Consider the following 19511-nt stretch of genomic DNA (forward strand, 5'->3'; position numbering starts at 1 on the left):
AACTGATCTCCAGGTGACAGAAACCAGTTCACCTGGAGAAAACAGCTGCTTTGAAAGGTGCATTCTATGGCATTATATGCCATTAAAGTCCTTCCCTTCACCAAACCCTGTCCTCCTCAGGCTCCGCCCCCCAAATCTCCAGGTATTTCTCAACCCAAAGCTGGCAATTCTATGTCTACCTGGCATCCACTAGAGCTTACTCCCATTCAATAGTGCTGTTAAATACTGGGTTCCATGGATGGTTTGACCCCAAGGATAGTGATCAGCTCTGCTTTCTTAGTGACTCGGAATAAGGCTCGTTGTAGAAATAAATACAACGAGCTCTAGAAAGAGGCTCTGGGAGAGTGCCCTGGCCTTGGGCACTCAGCGGCAATTTGCTGTGGCGACCGCAGCAGGGTATAATGACACAGAGGCCACCATTTTCTCCAGGGGAACTGATCTCGGCCATCTGAAGAGCAGTTGTAATTCTGCGTGATCTCCATCCCTCCCCTGGAGACTGGCAAAAATGGTTCCCCATAAGGGAATGGCTGGTTTGGAAGGTGAAATCTATGGCATTGCACCTGTCTGAGGTCCACCCCTCCTCAAACCTCACCTTCTCCAGGCTCCATGCCTCAAATCTCCAGGAATTTCCCAGCTGGAGTTGGCCTTAATGAGTGTTCTCCCAAAGGCCAAAATAGGTCTGAAAAGGGCCTTTTAGTGACAGAACCTGGTTGCCTAGCAACAGGCAATGAGGAGAAAGCACAGTTGCCACCTCTGATTAGGAAAATACCTGGAGATTTGGGGGGTGGATCCTATGGAGGGCAGCATTGGGGGGGCATGGAAGGACTCAGCAGGGGATAATGCCATAGGGTCTACTCTCCAAAGCAGCCATCTCATCCAGGGGAACTGTTCTCTGTCATCTGAAGAGCAATTGTAACAGTGGGAGATCTCCAGGTCCCACCTGGAGATTGGCAACAATGGTTTCACATGAGGGAATGGCTGGCTTGGAGGGTGGAGTCTATGGCATTGTACCTGTCTGAGGTCCCACCCCTCCTCAAACCTCACCCTCTCCAGGCTCCATGCCTCAAATCTCCAGGAATTTCCCAGCTGGAGTTGGCAACCTTATCAGGACTGGCCCCAATGAGTGTTCTCCCAAAGGCCAAAAGAGGTCTGAAAAGGACCTTTTAGTGACAGAACCTGCTTGCCTAGCAACAGGCATTGAGGAGAAAGCACAGTTGCTACCTCTGATTAGGGAAATACCTGGAGATTTGGGGGGTAGATCCTGTGGAGGGCAGCATTGGGGGTGGGGGGATAGAAGGACTCAGCAGGGGATAATGCCATAGGGTCTACCCTCCAAAGCAGCCATTTTCTCCAGGGGAACACTAACTGTAACAGCAGGAGCTCTCCAGATCTCACATGGAGATTGGCAACCCTAGGGGAAAGTCAGCTGCACAGCAGGGGGTTGAAGAGAATGGTTTGATGGTCGCTGGGCCACCTCATTAGCCAGCCAGCCATGGTGGAGCCAAAAAGGAGAGAGAGCCATTTCAAGTTAATTCTGAGAGGAAAGTGGTTTTTTTTACAGACAGAAGTTGGTTGTCGAGGAACTTCCGGTTTAAGTGTTTCGCCGCTCGGACGCGTCTCGTCTCACTCGGATGGAGACGCGCCAAGACCCGGCTGATGGGAGGGGTTCGAGTTCATCCCGGACCCCCCGGGGTCTCTGTAGGAGACCCCCAGCCTGGGGAGCTGAGGAGAGCCTCTTCCAAGGGGACGCCCAAGGAATTGAGGCTCACCTTTGAAATCAGAAGGAGGGGGAGGAAATACAGGGGCCTGGTGTTATTTCTACAAAAGAAAAACATCCCCTACAGATGGCTGGTACCCGAAAGCACAATCTTCAAATTCATGGATAAGAAAGAAAAAATTGACTCTGTTGAAAAGGCACAAGAATTTTTGCATCTTCACAGTCGCCCATCTGGAGAGGCAGAACCAGAAAGAAGACAGCACTAAAGAAAGTGAAGAAGGAGTAGCAACAGACTCAGACGAGGATCCAGACTCTAAGTTAGGGGCAGCTGCCCCAAAGACAAGCTATCATTTGATAAAACAAAAGCTTTTTAAAAAAAATTATATTATTACACTCTGAAATCTCTAACAATGTATTGTTATAACTAACTCTTATAATGCTCTTTAAAAAAAAAAGTCAAAAGTAGAGGTGTTTAAAGTGACTTTATAAGCAAAAATTATTAGATGACCACAGTCAATGAACTTTAAATTGAACTTTGAGTTTAAAGCTAACTTTGATAAGCAATATTATGATCACCATCTCTTGGGTTTTTAGTGGGTTTTCTTTACTTTCTCCCATAGAATGTAGATCCTCTCCCTATTTTCATTGTAGTTTTAATAGTATGTAGTATTGAGAAATGCAAATTTTAAAAATCCCCTAGGGGGGGCAAAAAAAAAAAGATTATGCATGGGACAGAGCAGGTCGAGAAAGAGGTACTTTTCTCCCTTTCTCACAATATAAGAACTCGTGGGCACTCAATGAAATTGCTGAGTGGTCGGGTTAGAACAGATAAAAGGAAGTACCTCTTCACCCAAAGAGTGATTAACACATGGAATTCACTGCCACAAGAAGTGGTGGCAGCTACAAGCATGGACGGCTTCAAAAGGGAATTATATAAGCATATGGAGCAGTGGTCCATCAGTGGCTATTAGCCACAAGGTATAGATAGGGACTCTGGGGCAAGTGATGCTCTGTCTTCTTGGTGCTTGGGGGGGTCAACAGTGGGAGGGCTTCTAATGTCCTGGCCCCACTGGTGCACCTCCTGATGGCACCTGGTATTTCTGGCTACTGTGCAACACAGAGTGTTGAACTGTATGGGCCTTTGGCCTTATCCAACATTGGCGTCTGTTATGTTCTTATGACCAAACTTGTAAAAAAGACTTCCAAAAGATCTCCAAGGCTACAAACTGTGAGTTAAGCAAAGCTCAGGTGAAAAATAAGTGAATGGAGCCTTAGTAGTAATTGGAAGCGCCTAAGTTTGAAGCGCGGGGGGGAGGAGATTTCAAGCCCCCCCCCCATAGGAGTAAACTGTAAAAAACGTTTTTAAAGTGAAAGGTCCTGTTTGGCTGTTTTAATGGAATCTGAGTCTTTTCTTTTGTGGTGTGTTATTTGGGCTTTTTTATGGTGCTATGGTTGGTTTTATTTTAGAATTGTAAGCCACTTGAATTACAAGAGCAAAGCAGGATATAAATATTTTAATGAACTGAATAAATTATTATGCCTTCCCATGTCCTATCACCTATGGTAATAGTGAAGTATCTGGACAGAACAAGAGGTTTGTGATCTGCAAGGCCAGTGCATAGAAGACTGTGTGTTGTTTCAGCAAGTTCTACTAATGTGCTTGTAAACAGGTGATGAAAACAATATCAAAACTCCTTTGTGGCCTTGTAAGGTAGAAGGCATGCATTTTATCCTGGAACAGTTCAATTTCACAAAATTAGTCCTAGGACAAAGGTACTGGGAAAAGAGCCAGTGTGTGCCTGTTCCTTAAGCTGGTTGTTATTCTCATGTCCAACACTGTGACGACTTCAGGGACTCTTTTCTGCTGTTGCCCCAAGTATATGTCCAGCTCATTCCAGAAATGAATTAAATGAGAATATCTGAATTTAAAGTGATTAACAGTCTATTCAAATCTGCATATTCAAGAAGATAAAGTCCTCACACAATGACTTTTACATCTCATTTTCATGTGAGGAACCATTTGTTTAATTTGATCACACATCATTAACCAAATTAGCAACTATTAGAAATAAATAGTGCCATCCTAAACAGAGTTACACCCTTCTAAATTGACTGATGTTAATGGCTTTAGATGAGAGAAACTCTGCTCAGGATTGTGCTGAAAGTCTTCTAAGCTTCTTTGACCTGGGCAAACAGAATTGTGGAATACTGAGGCAACATTTGAGTTTGTCATCTTGGTTGAAAGTAGGGATGCTGTGAATTTTGCAGCAAACATATTAAAAAGTACTGAGACTTACTAGTGATTTCAGCTCTCATACTTTTATTTAGGAAAGAAGAAGACAAAGTTCCCGGCTCGCAGGCTGGCTTATATATGCAATAAACCCCACACCCAAACACACCCCACACTCGTGATAGGCTATAACAGTGGCTGAGAGTTCCATAGGCTCACGGGCGGAAGCCTAGCCCTCTGAGTGGTCGGAGATGGATACATTACACATATGATGTAAGCTTATCATGAGATATATTTACTTCAGCACTGAAGACTCAAATGCCTGATGAACAGGTTTGTACCCAGTTTTTGCAAAACCAAAAAAGCAGTAACGTTGCTGAGGACTACGAAGACAATCACCGAAATCTAGGGTTTTTTAAAACCCTAAATTGTTTGCTTTGTATGACTTCTGACCAGTTTAACAGTCTAAACAATAGCCTGCTGAGCAGTTGGGTACTGCGGGACTCGATGCTAGGTCTGGTGCTCTTTAATTTGTTTATTAATGATTTGGAGTTGGGATTAAGCAGTGAAGTGGCTAAATTTGAGGATGACTGTGAGTTGTCCAGGGTGGTGAGAACCAGGGAGGACTGTGAGGAACTCCAAAGGGATCTATTGAGTCTGGGTGAACGGCATGGCAAATGAGGTTCAATGTGGGCAAGTGCACAGTAGTGCACATTGGAGCCAAGAACCCTAAATATAAATATATGTTGATAGGGTCTGAACTGGTGGTAGCTGACCAGGAGAGATACTAGAGTCATGGTAGATAACTCACTGAAGATGCCCACTCAATGTGCAATTGCAATAAAAAAGGCAAATTCTATGCTGGTAATAATTAGGAAGGGGACTGAAAACAAATCAGCCGGTATCATAATGCCCCTGTATAAATCTATCCAGTCTCATTTGGAATATTGTGTACAGTTCTGGTCATCGCACCACAAAAAAGTTATTATAGCATTGGAAAAGGTGCAGAAAAGGGCAACTAAATGATTAAGGGGATGTAATATTTTCCCTGTGAAGAAAAGTTAAAGTGGTTAGGGCTCTTTACTCTGGAGAAACAATGAATGAGGGATGACATGATAGATGCTTACAAAATTATGCGTGGGACAGAGAAAGTAGAGAATGTAGAGAATGAAGTACTTTCCCCCCTTTCTCACAATTCAAAGAACTTGTGGGTTCTCAATAAAAATGAGCAGTAGGCTTAGAACCAATAAAAGGATGTACTTCTTCACCCAAAGAGTAATTAACATTTGGAATTCACTGCCACAGGAAGTGGTGGCAGCTACAAACATAGACAGCTTCAAGAGAGGATTGGATAAACTTATGGAGCGGAGGTTCATCAGAAGCTATTACCCACAATGTATAGATGAAACATGTCTGAGGCAGTGATGCTCTGTATTCTTGGTGCTTGGGGGACAACAGTGGGAGGGCTTCTAGAGTTCTGGCCCTGCTGGTGGACCTCCTGATGGCACCTGGGTTTTTGTCAGTGCGTGATACAGAGTGTTGGGGTGGATGGGCCATTGGCCTGATCTAACATGGCTTCTCTTATGTTCTTCTGAGCAGAGCAGCAGCATAGCATGCTGGGGGGAGTAGAACTCCATTAAGCTGTGTGAAATAGGGTTATCAACCTCCACATGGGACCTGGAGATCTCCTGCTATTACACTTGGTCTCCAGATGACCGAGATCAGTTCCCCTGGAGAAAATGGTTGCTTTGGAGGCTGGACTCCATGGCATTGTACCCTGCTGAGGTCCCTCCCTTCCTCAAGCCCCACTCTCCCCACATTCCACCCCAAAATCTCCAGGTAGTTCTCCACTCAAATTTCCTTCTTGTGTTGGTGGAGTTCCACCAGCAGTAACATACCACAGGTGTGCAACAATGTGGCAATACCAGTGTTCCCTCTAAGCTGAGTTAGTGTGAGCTAGTTCATGGTTTTTTGGCTTCCGGCTCACACATTTTTTTCTTAGCCCAGGAAGGATGGCTTCAGAGCAAACTAATTTATGCAGTAGCCAAATTGCTCACTCACAACTTTAATGCCAGTTGCTCACAAAGTAGAATTTTTGCTCACAAGGCTCCACAGCTTAGAGGGAGCATTGGGCAATACCAATATGGATTCACCAAGCCAGGACATCTTAGATTCAAGGGGATTTAGAAATGATCCTGTTCTAGTCAGCCAGCCTCATATCTAGAATGGGATTGCTCTACAGAAGGTGATTTTTGTTAAAAAGCTGTCCATATTGAAGATGACATTCCCTGTACCATGAAACTGAACCTGGGACCTTGTGCAGACAAAGCAGATGCTCTTCCAATGAGACACAGCTACTCCTCCATGACTACATGATAAGGTATTTAAAGGCATGTCATGACTGGTCACTAAGATAAATTATTCCATGGTGGTTACATCTCTTCAATTCCATTAAGTACCTGAACACTGGAGGTTAAAATCTGACCAATTGCTCTTTAAAACTGTGCCACCTACTGAAGTGAATTCAACACAGAAATAACAAATATTCCATCAGGTTTACACAGAATTCTTATAAATATTCAGTCAAATCATATATTCAGTTTTTTTATTAAACATCTGTGCTTTTGCAATTAAGAATAAACAAAATTAAATAAAATATAATTTCTTTCATCCAAATGTTGATACTATATATAAATAACAGTGAGTCACCCAAGATGTGTAAAGATGAGCATTTTTTCTGGAGCAATCATAGCAACTTCCTTCTTATCCAGCTGTGGAGCAACTAAAGCAGCATCAGACACTAAACCAATTCCTACTTGCAAGCATTCTTCCATGCCTCACTGTATTCAAACGAGATGTTAAACTAACCTTAAATCAGATTACAAACACCTCCTCTAGTCTAGACAATTTAATTCCTTATGGAAACTTTCCTCTAACTGTGGATGGGCACCTATCCTTTCATGTACTATTTTTTAAAATTAAAAACAAACTTCAAAAACAGTTCAAAAAGTACTGCAGACAATTATGGATGTTGTCTCTGTGTTATTACTCACAGGTAATATGTACATGATGCAACATGACCTATCAGAACTATATTGATTTACTGATTTGTATCGCAGATTGCAAAACATATAGAATTTCCTCTCTGTGAGATGAACCACATGATCGGTTTTTGCCATTTAACAGAAGGCCGTCTCAGAATTCATATTACTACCTCTCTTTGTGCCATTTTCTCATAATGTACTGTTCAAGAATTTCATAATCTTCTGGGATGCATCAAGTACTATTGAACACTGGATTTTGTCAGCCTTACAAATGTCAGTAAAAAGATGGTCTTGAGACTATACATCCCTATTATACAAGCCTAAGGCAAAGGAACAGAGAATTCATAATCATTAGTCCCTTCAGAATTACTATGTAGTTCAGAATCTGAACTGAAATGAAGATTCCTGTACCTCCTCCATGTCTTCTTTAATGGTGGTGGCTTCCCACCTGCATCCTTTTTGGCTAAAGTAGATACCTTTCCATATAGACTGCATGTTCACATACTTGCAGGACTGGGAGCCAGTGCTATCAGGCAACTTCTCTAGCCATTGATTCAAGATTTTAGGTTTTAGTCAGCAAAGGGGCTGTATCAAAACTGAGCAATTGTCCGGATAAAAACAAAGCTGTGGTATTAGGTCAAATGGAGAAGGATGCAGAGGGGAACCAGGAAAGCAGAGAAACACATTGACAGAAGACAGCTGCTTTGGCAAAAAATGCTCTGGAAGACATCAGACTACTTCAGATTAGGAATAACCAGATGAGAAATAACCAGGAATAACCCTTGCAGAATTTGAACATTTTGATTGTTTACTTGCCAACTTTGCTGTTGTTCAGTCGCACAGTCGAGTCCGACTCTTCGCGACCCCATGGACAAGATCTCGCCAGGCCCTCCTGTTTTCCGCCATCCTCTGAAGTTTGCTCAACTTGCCATCTACTTACAAGTAATTAGTTTATTTTTTGTAAAGATTGTTACTTTGCTGTTTCATTGCGATTATTTGGAACATGTTCTGTATCGGATGATTAGTTGCATTAAGAAATAATCACATGCATATTGAAAAAAGTAGGAAATGATGACATTTTATTTAAGAATTTTTTAAATTGTTTTTTGTGCTTTCTTTCACAGTCATATTTGCTATATTTTTCTGCATATTTGCTGACTGTGGTTTCTCTAGTTGTTGTCTCATCAGGAAAATGGCAACCCTAGGCACAGGCCAAATACTATTCCCAATTGGCCTTGATCCCTTCTTACTTCAGTCCTGCAGCTCAAAGTAGCTCACTAGTCAACAGAAGGGCCACCAGAATATGGAGCAGAAAGATTATCCTTTGAGTCTCAGAGATTCTGTCAATAACAATGTTAGGGTTGCTAGGTCCCCTCGGCTTGATGGTGGGAGGATCTGGGGGGGGGATTCTGGGGATGGGCAAGGACATGATGTCCCCAACACGATGTCACACGAAAGCCATGTCATCACATCAGGAATGTCACATGGCAACATTCTGCACTTTGGGCAAAACTCGATGGGTTTTTTGGCCTAAAACCATAGAGTTTTGCCCCAAAAGTAGAGCACCGCTGTGCGACATCCCAATGTGATTATGTCACTTCCATGTGATGCCATCACACTGGGGATGTTGCCATGCAATGTCCCTGTTTGGGGGATGGGCAGAAGTCCAAAATATAAGGGGAACCCCCACCCAGACTGGGGGTCTGGCAACCCTAAACAACATGTTCAGGACAACTTGTGCACATTTTAATAAGCTCTGGAAGCAGTTGCTGCAGTTAATAATGTTGCAAACTTATTTTTAGCACACTTCTTAGTGCTGATTCTTGCCTCAAGGTTACAGGGTGCCTGAAGGACTATTTCCCCCATATTGTCCAGCCCACCAGCTGAGATCCCCATCTCAATTTATATTCTCTCTGTCTGCAGATTTAAAGTTGGTAGTGACCAGAAACAGGGCTTTTCTGGTGGTAGCACCTTTTCTTTGGAATGCCCTCCCCTTTAAAACTCACCTGGCACCTACTTTCCTTTCCTTTAAGTGCCAGACCAAAACATTTCTGTTTACCCTGGTCTTTAACTAAGGCTTTCCATATTTTGAAACTGTTTTATGGTCTGTTCCTAGCCTGAGGATGGTTTTATTAATATTTTAGACTGCTCTGTTTTATACATTTTTATGTGTTGACTTGGTTTAGTGGTAATTTTTCAGTGGGATGTTCTTAATTATTATTGACTTGGATTGTTTTACTATGTTTTTACTGTTATGATTTACTTTTATTGTTATGAGCTGCCTGTGGAGGCATCATACAAATGGTCCCAATGAATAGATACTACAACAATAATATTTCATAGTAACGCTTAGCAAAACTTAAAGCAATATTCTTGCCTGCACATTAACTCAGTTCTTCTTACAAAATGCTCTGTTAGGTAGATGGTATAATTCAAGATGGTCAAAGATAGCAGCTTGCCTAAGGCTACCCAGTGTTTATTGGAGAGTTCAAATCTGGACTACCCAGCCCATCTCACATGATCTTTGCTGTTTCACTAAACCACCATGATGGAAAAGGACAGCAACATGCCAGTATTCCTACATAAAACAATTTGATATATTACAGTATCTCAGGTTAGGTAATCTTTTATTTATCAAAGCTAGATTTCATTTGGCTAAATAACAAAGGCAAACCATTTGTCATCAGAAAAGTCATCCTGATTGATGTGTTGAAATGGCTTACAATTTAGAATTTAAATGAATAATATAGTGTCATTAGCACTGAGAAACCCTTCAGAAAAGACAGCAACAATTAAACCCCAGCACAAAGCCACATTTTAAATTTACACCTAGTAAATCAACCAATTAATCATAGTAATGTGTCAGTTAATGTTTCCAAGAGGAATACTCAATAGACAACATGAATAAAATCTTTGAGAATGATTTGGATAAAGCACCCTTCCTGACACATTGGAGGGAAAAGCATTGTTTATTTGACCTATTTCTTGAAGGGGGTGCAACTGATTAAACCAGGCTGTTGGCATACACCAAGGAGAAGTCAGGATCAATTCAAGTTGAAACCTATGGCTCATGGCAGATTACTCCAGACCCCCAATCAATTGATTAATTAGCCACGGGCCAAGCTTGGATAAATATAGCTTATCAGCAACTATCTTCTACTTAACACCTGAGTAAGAATGCCCACACTAAAGATTTAACCTAGCAGCACAATCCTTCCAGAAATTCCACCAGCAAAGCAAACAGTAAGACTCAAAAGTATACTCAAAATCATTGTAGGAACTCAGAGGAAGCTTCCTAAAAGCTATGAACTTCAACAAAGGGTCTGTATAAGGAAAACATACAAAGGCCCTGGTCACACGGGCCAGATAACGCGGCCAGATAACGCGGGGGGGGAGGCATGGCTATTTGCCCCGGAGCAAAATAAAACACAGTAGCCCGATCACACGGTCCCCCGAGTCTTCGTGCTTAGTGTTGGGAAATGAACTAATTTATGGTTTTATACCTGCTACACACGCAGCACATGGACTGTGCACACATTTGTATACCATGAGCCAAAGGAAGCTGTTTGCATCACCTACTGTGAGAGACTTCATATAGGGAATACTTGCCTGCATTTTATGTTAATGTAGCTTGCACACATTCAGCTCAGAGCATCATGGGAAGAAGGAGCACATGTTACCCATTGTGAGGAGAGAACAACAACCAAGGAGGAGGAATTCCCCCATTACTGAAAAGATGAGATGTCACGCAGGACACGGACCTGATCTGCATCTGTATTGCAAGTTTCCTGTTCATGCCTGGGAAAGCCAAGATTCATCTGTACTTCAAAGAGGATACAGGAAGCCGACATTTCACACCTGGCCAGATGGCATTCCATGAGATAGAGTGTAGTATTTCAAATATTGACCCAACCCATAGGATACCTGCCCCTTTTTACATGCACCAATAGGGAAGAACTATGGGATGGACTAGTAAATAGGTGGGATTACAGATTGGCAAAGTGCCACCCTCCTGGAGATTCACCTATAAAAGTAAAGACCCAAACCCTAGGTCTTTGCTAGCCACCTCCCTTCTCTACAACCTCTATCTTCTTTACTACCCCTAAGGTCCAGCTTTCTATCCAACAATCCTTTTGTCTACCTTAAGATCTCTTGGACTGCAGCCAAAGAGATCCATGCTTGCTCAGCTGGTTCTAGCAGGTGTGATTTAGCTTAAACCCCTAGGTATTACTTTCTACCCCATTCCCATTGCAACAGACAAGACTTCCGGAAACAGGCGAGTATAAACCGAAATAGCTACCTACCTACCTCCAAGTAACTGAGAATCTATTTTATTTCTATTTCTGTAACTCTAAAGGAAACTTGAACGTATGCGAAGTGAGACTGATGTTTTTGTGTGTATGTGACTTTGATATCCTTCAGTAAAAAGATTATTTGTTTTGGAAAAACACCCGTGTGGTCTACATTACTGGGACTCTGGGTTCGGACACGACCCTGGTATAGCTGGCCAGGACTCACGTTAAAAATTTAGTTAGCCTCTGCTGTAAATAAAGCAGTTGGCATAACATTAGGCTGTTAGCTGGCGATCACACGGCGATGCTGGAGCATGGCAAAGAAGCAGCGCGGCAAGCATTTCGTGTTTGTGCGCATGTGCAGTTCTGCAGAGCAGCACTGCTTTCACTTATGTGTTTGTGCGCATTGCTCTTATGAAAAACATCCGGTTTGTGACGGGACGTGGTCGGGCGCCGGATGTCATGGGATACTAGCGCTCCTGCGATCAGATGCCCACCCCTGCCCTGCGTTTTCTGGATACTAGTGCACTTTCTGAGGTACTTTTTTACTGCGCATCTTCGGCGGGACACCACGGGTTGGCCATGGGTGTGCTACACTTCTCAGATGTTGCAGTGTGATCGCGCCCTGAAAATCCACCTGACATTTGTGTTTTTAGCGTGACAAATCCTCTGTGTGAACGGGGCCAAAAGCATTGAGAGCAATTATTAGCAATAATTAGCAATTATTTTTTGACACTAGGTTATTATCTGACACTACTAACCTGATTTGGAGCCATGTAAGCATTGGTGTGGTGCCCCCTCCAAACACCCAGACTGTGAAAAACACAATGAGTAAGGTAGTTGTAAACATCATCTGCTTAGGCTGCGATTCTGTGTCCCGTATCGCCAGAGCAAATGCTATTGCACCACGTAAACCTAAGGGAGACAGAAGTGGGGGAAAGAACAAAAATGATGTAAAAACTCATGGAAAGGGACAAAGTTTCAGCCCAGATTTTTATTGTGGGGGGAGAATGAAGCAGCAGGAGGCTACAAATAGATAACATCTACTTTGCTACAGAACTCTACACCATTTTCCAGACCACCTTAAAGTTCCATTTTCATTCCCCAATATTACCCCTTTTTTTGGTGTCCAAACCACTTTGTAAATATCCTAGTCCTGTCCCAGTTTTTTCCCCACCTCCACCCCCATTTCTTTTAAAACTGGTTTCTCCTATGTTTTTGACCAGTTAAATATGGACTCCTCCTACTCATCAAACAACTTTATTCTCTCAACACATGTCAGATCAAATGCTCACCACTAGGCAAATTGACACCTAAGATTGCCACAAACAAGGGTGTTAAACAGGGTTGTATTTTAGCCCCCTTTTTATTCAACATCTTTCTTAACGATCTTGTGGCCCAGCTCTCTGATTCTGATTGTCACACTCCCAAACTGGGAAAAACACATATTCCCGTATTACTCTATGCCGATGACACAGTGTTGTTATCCCACTCTAAAGCTGGTTTGAGAAGGTTGTTGTCTCACTGCATTGCTTTTTTACCAACTACAAGCTGCAGCTTAACTATGATAAGTCCAAACAAGGTAAAGAGGACGAGCTTCCGGTATGATGGCGCCGCGGTACGGCCGGGTTTCGAGCGTGCTCCAAACCGGCCGGCTCCCCACGACTTTTTGGGGCTCTTCTGCTAAGCCCCGCTTCCACTCCTGGAGGGAGAGGAAGTGGTAGGGGGCTTGCCGCCCCCCCCGCCGACGGCAAATCGCGGGGGGTGTTGCCGGTTGCCCCGAAGCCAAAGACGCGGTGGAGGAACACGGAATGTGTCCATAGCGGCGACCGACCATTTTAAACCTTTTTCCTTTTGGCACTTTTTTTCTTTTTCCCTTACGAAGGATTTGTATCTGCTTGTCTGTTTGCACGGGTGAATTCCACGATAAGAAGTTGTTTATACCCCTTCCAGGACCTGCCTCCAATGTAACTAAGCGGCGGTGGAAAGAGAGAGGAACTGAGACTTAAAAAAAAAAAAAGGTACGGGGAAATAAAAGAAATGTTCGGCTGGGAAAAAAAACAATGCTGTTTGCTTTGTAAAGGACTATAGTTATATAAGAATGATTTAGAACATTGGTTATAGGACCATTGGAAGAAAGAGAGCTACGACTTGGAAGAAAATGGAGCTGGCGGTGGCGGCAGCTGGTAAAGAGTTGCGGGAGGCAATAACGGCGGAGCTTACGTCAGACCACTTTAAGAAACACTTGACAGAAGAAATAAAGAAGGCTTTCGCAACTGTTTGGGGCAGTATTACGGGTAACATACGATCTGAATATGAAGAGGAAAAGTATGACACAGAACAATTAAGAGACTTATCAAGGCAAGATGAGTTATATAAAACTAAACAGAACGGAGACACATATGCAAAGCAAGATTCATCCACAGAAATTGAGTTGCAGAGACTGGTCTTACCAATTGGTGTTCCATTGAAGGAGGAGAAAACTTTGAAAATAAAAATAGAGGGAAAAAGGCAAATAAACCTTTTCCAGAAGAAGAGGAAAAGAATGAGGAAGACCTCAAAGAGGAAGAAAAGACTGGTGAGAATTCGATGGAAAATTAAAGACTGTGAGTTTAAACATATGAACTTTGAAGCATGGTCACAGAGGAAAGTTAAGTGGAAAGGTACCTTAAAATAATACAAAAATCAAAGGCATTCGAAAGAACACAGGGAAAATCTTTGCAAAAAAGAATTGAAAATTATTTTGACCATAAATGATCTTACAGGGTGGTGGCAATCAATAGTGTAAGCCAGGCAGCTATAATGAGTTAGGTTTGAATAAGATATAAGAAGAGCTGTCGGTTTATATATGTGAGTTGGTCCCCTCTGTGTAAATGGATAATATGAGTTATATAAGTCTGTTTTTCTTGGATCCTGAACATTAAGGATCTATATGCTTTCTGGGCCTGCAATTTACATTCCAGTTAGGTTGTTCTGCCCTGCTAAAAAGTTTTTTCATGAAGTATTAGAGTGTTTGGACTGAAGAGAGGGAAAGAAGGGTTTAGTGATTGTGTGTAAATTAATAGAAGGAGAAACGTTATATTACATGTCTGTATCAAGAATGAACTCAGCGAGAGATTTAAAAAAAACTAGTTAAGTGACAGACTTTAGTTGATTAATCTTTTGCTGGGCGCATACAATTTAAGAGATGGGATGAATTAAAGGTATTACAGGTACTAACTAAGGCTATGTTATTTTCTGATTTATATATTATGTCAGTCTTTGTAAAAATAATTGGGAATGTTAATTTCTAGCAGAATGAACAAAACAAATTAGAAGGAAACAGCTGAACTTTAAGCTGGAGGAAAAGAATGTATTATGCAATAATTAAGATGGCGGATGTATTTAATTTATGAATTAAGGAATATGACTTGACTATGACTATAATGGGATTATTATAACATTGGCTGTATCATGGGGGAGGGTTTTTTGTGTGTTGTCTTTGTTTTAATAACTGTTGGAAAATCTAATAAAAATCTATATTAAAAAAAAAGATTTTCAGGGTAAGAGCTTGAAGAGAAGGAGGAGGAGGAGATCATTGGATTTATGCCCTGCCCTTCACTACCCAAAGGAGTCCCAGAGCGGCTTACAATCTCCTTCCCCTCCTCACAACAGACACCCTGTGAGGTAGGTGGGGCTGAGAGAACTCTGACAGAAACTGCTCTTTTTCAAGGACAGCTCTTATCAGAACTATGGCTTGCCCGAGGTCATCCAGCAGGTGCAAGTGGAGGTGTAGGGGATCAAACCCGGCTCTCCCGGATTAGAGTCCGCACACTTAACCACTACACCACACTGGCTCTTCTCTTCTCCTTTTTCTTCTTCTTCTTCTCTTCTCTTCTCCTTTTTCTTCTTCTTCTTCTCTTCTCTTCTCTTCTTCAGAGAGTGAAAGCTTCCTGCATCATGCATCCGACATCGGATATCTGATGAAGGTTGCTTTGACTCTCAAAAGCTCGTACCCGGGAAATCTAATTAGCCTCTAAGGTGCTGCTAGACTCGGGTCGAGCAATAGAGCATATAGTATTCAGACAATGCAATACAAAATTCCCAAGGTCAGTACAGGGGAGGTATCAGTTGTGTGTTTGTTTGTTTTTTAAATACCAACTGCATTTGCAAAAGGGAGCGGAGAATGTGTTGTCAGGGCTAATTAGCCTTCCCTGGCAGGACTCTCCTTCCAAGCTTATCCCGGGGCAGGGAAATGATTAAATCAGTTTCACACTCGCATTTGCGCGACTCTTATTATGCAAGCCACGAGACATCTCAGTTGCCTCGGAGTGACATTTTGACAGCAAAAATTCCCTCCTAAGTCAATGCGACAAGAAGAACTCAGGTGTCATATCCTATTTGAGATCCATCAACTCATTTAGAAGAAGAGAAGAGATTGGATTTATACCCCACCCTTCACTCGGAGTCTCAGAGCGGCTGACAATCTCCTTTCCCTTCCCCTCCCCACAACAGACACCCTGTGAGGTAGGCAGGGCTGAGAGAGCTCTTTCCAGAACTGCCCTTGAGAGCTGGGAGAGAATTCTGACTGACCCAAGGTCAGCTGTATGTGGAAGAGTGGGGAATCAAACCCGATTCTCCCAGATTACAGTCCACGTTCCTAACCACTACATCAAACTGGCTCTCATTTGAGATCCATCAACTCATTGATAAAAACACACACATATCTACATTTTTCAAATGCTCCAATTCCTGGATTTGCTCTTGATGCATTCACGGGATACAGAAATCGACATGCGGACACAGAATTCACATAGGAACAAAATCTTGAGGGCCATGGCTTTGTGGTACAGCATCTGCTGAATATCCCTGGTTCAATTCCCAGCATCTCTAACTAAAAGGATGAAGATAGGCATATGGAGCAGAGGTCCATCAGTGGCTATTAGCCACAAGGTATAGATAGGGGCTCTGGGGCAAGTGATGCTCTGTCTTCTTGGTGCTTGGGGGGGGGCAACAGTGGGAGGGCTTCTAATGTCCTGGCCCCACTGGTGGACCTCCTGATGGCACTGGTATTTCTGGCCCCTGTGTGATACAGAGTGTTGGACTGGATGGGCCTTTGGCTTGATCCAACATTGGCATCTCTTATGTTCTTATGAAGTAGACCAGACTCTGAGAGCCTGGGAGGTCACTGCCAGCTTGAGTGGAAGATTCTGACTTTGGTGGACCAATGGTCTGATCCAGCATAAGGCAGCTTCAAATGTTCATATGTCCTGAAGAGCACGAAATTCTCCGTGAACCTTAGACTGAAACTTGTTTAACAATAAATAGTTGTGAGGTCCCGGCTTCAGACATATTCTTCCAGCTGGGAATGGCAACTAGAATCGGGAAAAGTGAAGAAAAGGGCAACTAGAATGATAAGGTTGGAACACTTTTGAAGGCTTGAGGGTTCAAGAATGACACGAGACACAGATCTGCAGAAGCTGTCTGTCTCAGACTAGGCTGAGCAGCGTTTTATTAGATTAACTTCACCCTCTTCCCTCCCCCCTCCCTGTATAGTGAGAAGCTACAAGCGTACTCTCAGCTCGAATAACAGGATGTGTTCTGCTCACAGCTCCTCCTTATCTTTACCTGGCCTTAGCCAAGTTGGTGATCTCAGCAGATGTTTACCACCTTGTGCACTGCTTCCCAATCTCCCTGTGAGAACATGAACCCCCGGGCATGCCTCCAGAGGTTTTCCGTCCCCACACACTTTCCCTGTGAAGAAAGGTTAAAGCACTTGGGGCTCTTTAGCTTGGAGAAACAACAGATGAGGGTTGACACGATCGAGGTTTATAAGATTATGCATGGGATAGAGCAGGTCGAGAAAGAAGTACTTTTCTCCCTCTCTCACAATAGAAGAACTCACGGGAACTCCATGAAATTGATGAGCGGTCGGGTAAGAACGGATAAAAGGAAGTACGTCTTCACCCAAAGAGTAATTAATGCATGGAATTCACTGCCACAGGAGGTGGCGGCGGCTACAAGCATGGACGGCTTCATGAGGGAATTGGATAAACATATGGAGCAGAGGTCCATCAGCGGCTATTAGCCACAAGGCATAGATAGGAACTCTCAGGCTGGGGCTAATTTGGTTTGCCTGTGTCCTTTATACAGGCGATACCTCCAGCACCTGGCATTACATTTTATGGCACACGTGGCTCGGCCCGACAAAGTGACATTTATGTCAGATCTGGCCCTCATAATAAATAGGTTTGACATCTCTGCTCTAAGCACACTGGATCTCGGAATGCAGGGTGGGTTTAGGGAATCTGAACTGCTTGCCTTCCAAAGAAAAAGTCCTGGCCCCACTGCTGGACCTCCTGATGGCCCCTGGTCTTTTTGGCCACTGTGTGACACAGAGTGTTGGACTGGATGGGCCTTTGGCCTGATCCAACATTGGCGTCTCCTATGTTCTTATAGGAACTCTCAGGCTGGGGCAAGGGATGCTCTGTGTTCTTGGTGCTTGGAGGGGGCAACAGTGGGAGGGCTCCTAGTGTCCTGGCCCCACTGCTGGACCTCCTGATGCCCCCTGGTCTTTTTGGCCACTGTGTGACACAGAGTGTTGGACTGGAGGGGCCACTGGCCTGATCCAACATTGACGTCTCTTATGTTCTTATGTTCTCTGAAGTCAAACCACTTGTTGGAGATGCAGGTCCATAGGAGGATCACGGTTACATACGCTCTGGTAACACCTTCTTGGGAGGACACAGAATACAAGTCATTTTCGAATCCTCATTCCGATTCACAGCTGTGACAAGGTTTGATATCCGAGTCTTGGAATTTTACACCGTAGCTGAAGTTTTGGTTTTTGAAAGCAGCTGTTGTGGCTGAAGGCCTCATTCTTCAAAAATAGGCAAAATCACTCCTGCAAATGAAACTGTCCTGGGGCCGGCCTAAAGGCTGTGACACATCGGATAATGCACTTTCAGTGCACTTTGCAGCTGGATTTTACTGTGGGAAACAGCAAGATCCACTTGCAAACCATCACTAATGTGCATTGAAAGTGGATTGAAAGCACAGTATTGGGGGGGGGGGGGAAGCACCAAAATTCCATTGCAGTTGAGCTATACTGTAATCTGTTGCCAAAGGGTCTTTTTTAAAAACTGAAGATTTATGGGGAGGAAAATAAAGGAGGAAGAGGGAGAAGAAATCAGATTTATACCCTGCCCTTCACTCAGAGTATCAGAGCAGTTTACAATCTCCTTCCTTTGCTCTCCCCACAACAGACACCCTGCGAGGTAGGTGGGGCTGAGAGAGCTCTTTCGAGGACTGCTCTTGAGAGAACAGCTCTGCGAGAGCTTGTGACCAGTGTTCCCTCTAAGCTGAGTTAGTGTGAGCTAGCTCACAGTTTTTTAGCCTCTGGCTCACACATTTTTGTCTTAGCTCAGGAAGGATGGCTCTGAAGCAAAGTAATTTGTGCAGTAGCCAAATTGCTGGCTCACAGGTTTAATGCCAGTAGCTCACAAAGCAGCATTTTTGCTCACAAGACTCCAGAGTTTAGAGGGAACATTGCTTGTGACTGGCCCAAGGTCACATCAACAGCTGCATATGGAGGAGAGGGGAATCAACCCCGGTTTGATAAATAAATTAATAAATATCAATTAATAAATTATATTAATACATTAATAAATGAATTGATACATAAATAAATAAAAATAATTCTCCCAGATTAGAGTCCGCACTCTTAACCACTACACCAGACTGGCACACATTTCTTCAGACATACTGTACCTTTGCTGTTAGAAAAGTTCTCCACGAGGTGGCCGGCTTCCTCTCGGATCTGGTACTCCAGGCTGGTCTTCCCCAAGCCCAGGCTTTTCAGAGCCATCAAGGAAAATCGTCTCTGATGCTTCCATGTGCGGCCAGTCGCCAGCAGAATCCCTGGTTGAAAATAAGTTTAAAAGCAAAGAAAAAGATTGTAGATACTCAAAAAATGAATAGAAAAAGCTTATACGGAGAACTTTCAGCGTATGAGGAGGTAAGGTCCTTATGTAAAGTATTCGTTCCCATCAGCGGTCATTTCCTGCAGGAGCGCACAGGAGCAGAGCTCCGGCAGTAAGGAGCCCAGGGGGTGAACACATGCAATAAACCCCACCCCCTGCTCCCAGCACCCCTCAGTTGGGCCACGAGGAGCAAGAAGCAGCCAGGTAAATTGCAGAGCCTTCCTCCCCCCCCCCGGCCCGCCTTCAGGTACAAGCTCTCCCTCCTCT

The 19511-nt window shown here is 43.4% G+C and overlaps 1 protein-coding gene across 1 annotated transcript in view; it reads right to left on the reverse strand.

Annotated features, from left to right (window-relative positions):
* Positions 1-19511, reverse strand: part of SLC9A9 (solute carrier family 9, subfamily A (NHE9, cation proton antiporter 9), member 9) — a 236645-nt gene that overhangs the window by 194754 nt on the left and 22380 nt on the right. Inside the window, exons 3-4 of the mRNA XM_015429080.1 lie at positions 19033-19182; positions 12045-12198 (exon numbers count right to left, since the gene is read on the reverse strand). Coding sequence (XP_015284566.1) covers positions 12045-12198; positions 19033-19182 — 304 coding nt within the window. The remainder of the gene's footprint in view (positions 1-12044; positions 12199-19032; positions 19183-19511) is intronic.

The sequence above is a fragment of the Gekko japonicus genome, unplaced genomic scaffold (genome assembly GCF_001447785.1).
Source record: "Gekko japonicus isolate JY-2015 unplaced genomic scaffold, Gekko_japonicus_V1.1 scaffold1742, whole genome shotgun sequence".
Taxonomy (NCBI): domain Eukaryota; kingdom Metazoa; phylum Chordata; class Lepidosauria; order Squamata; family Gekkonidae; genus Gekko; species Gekko japonicus.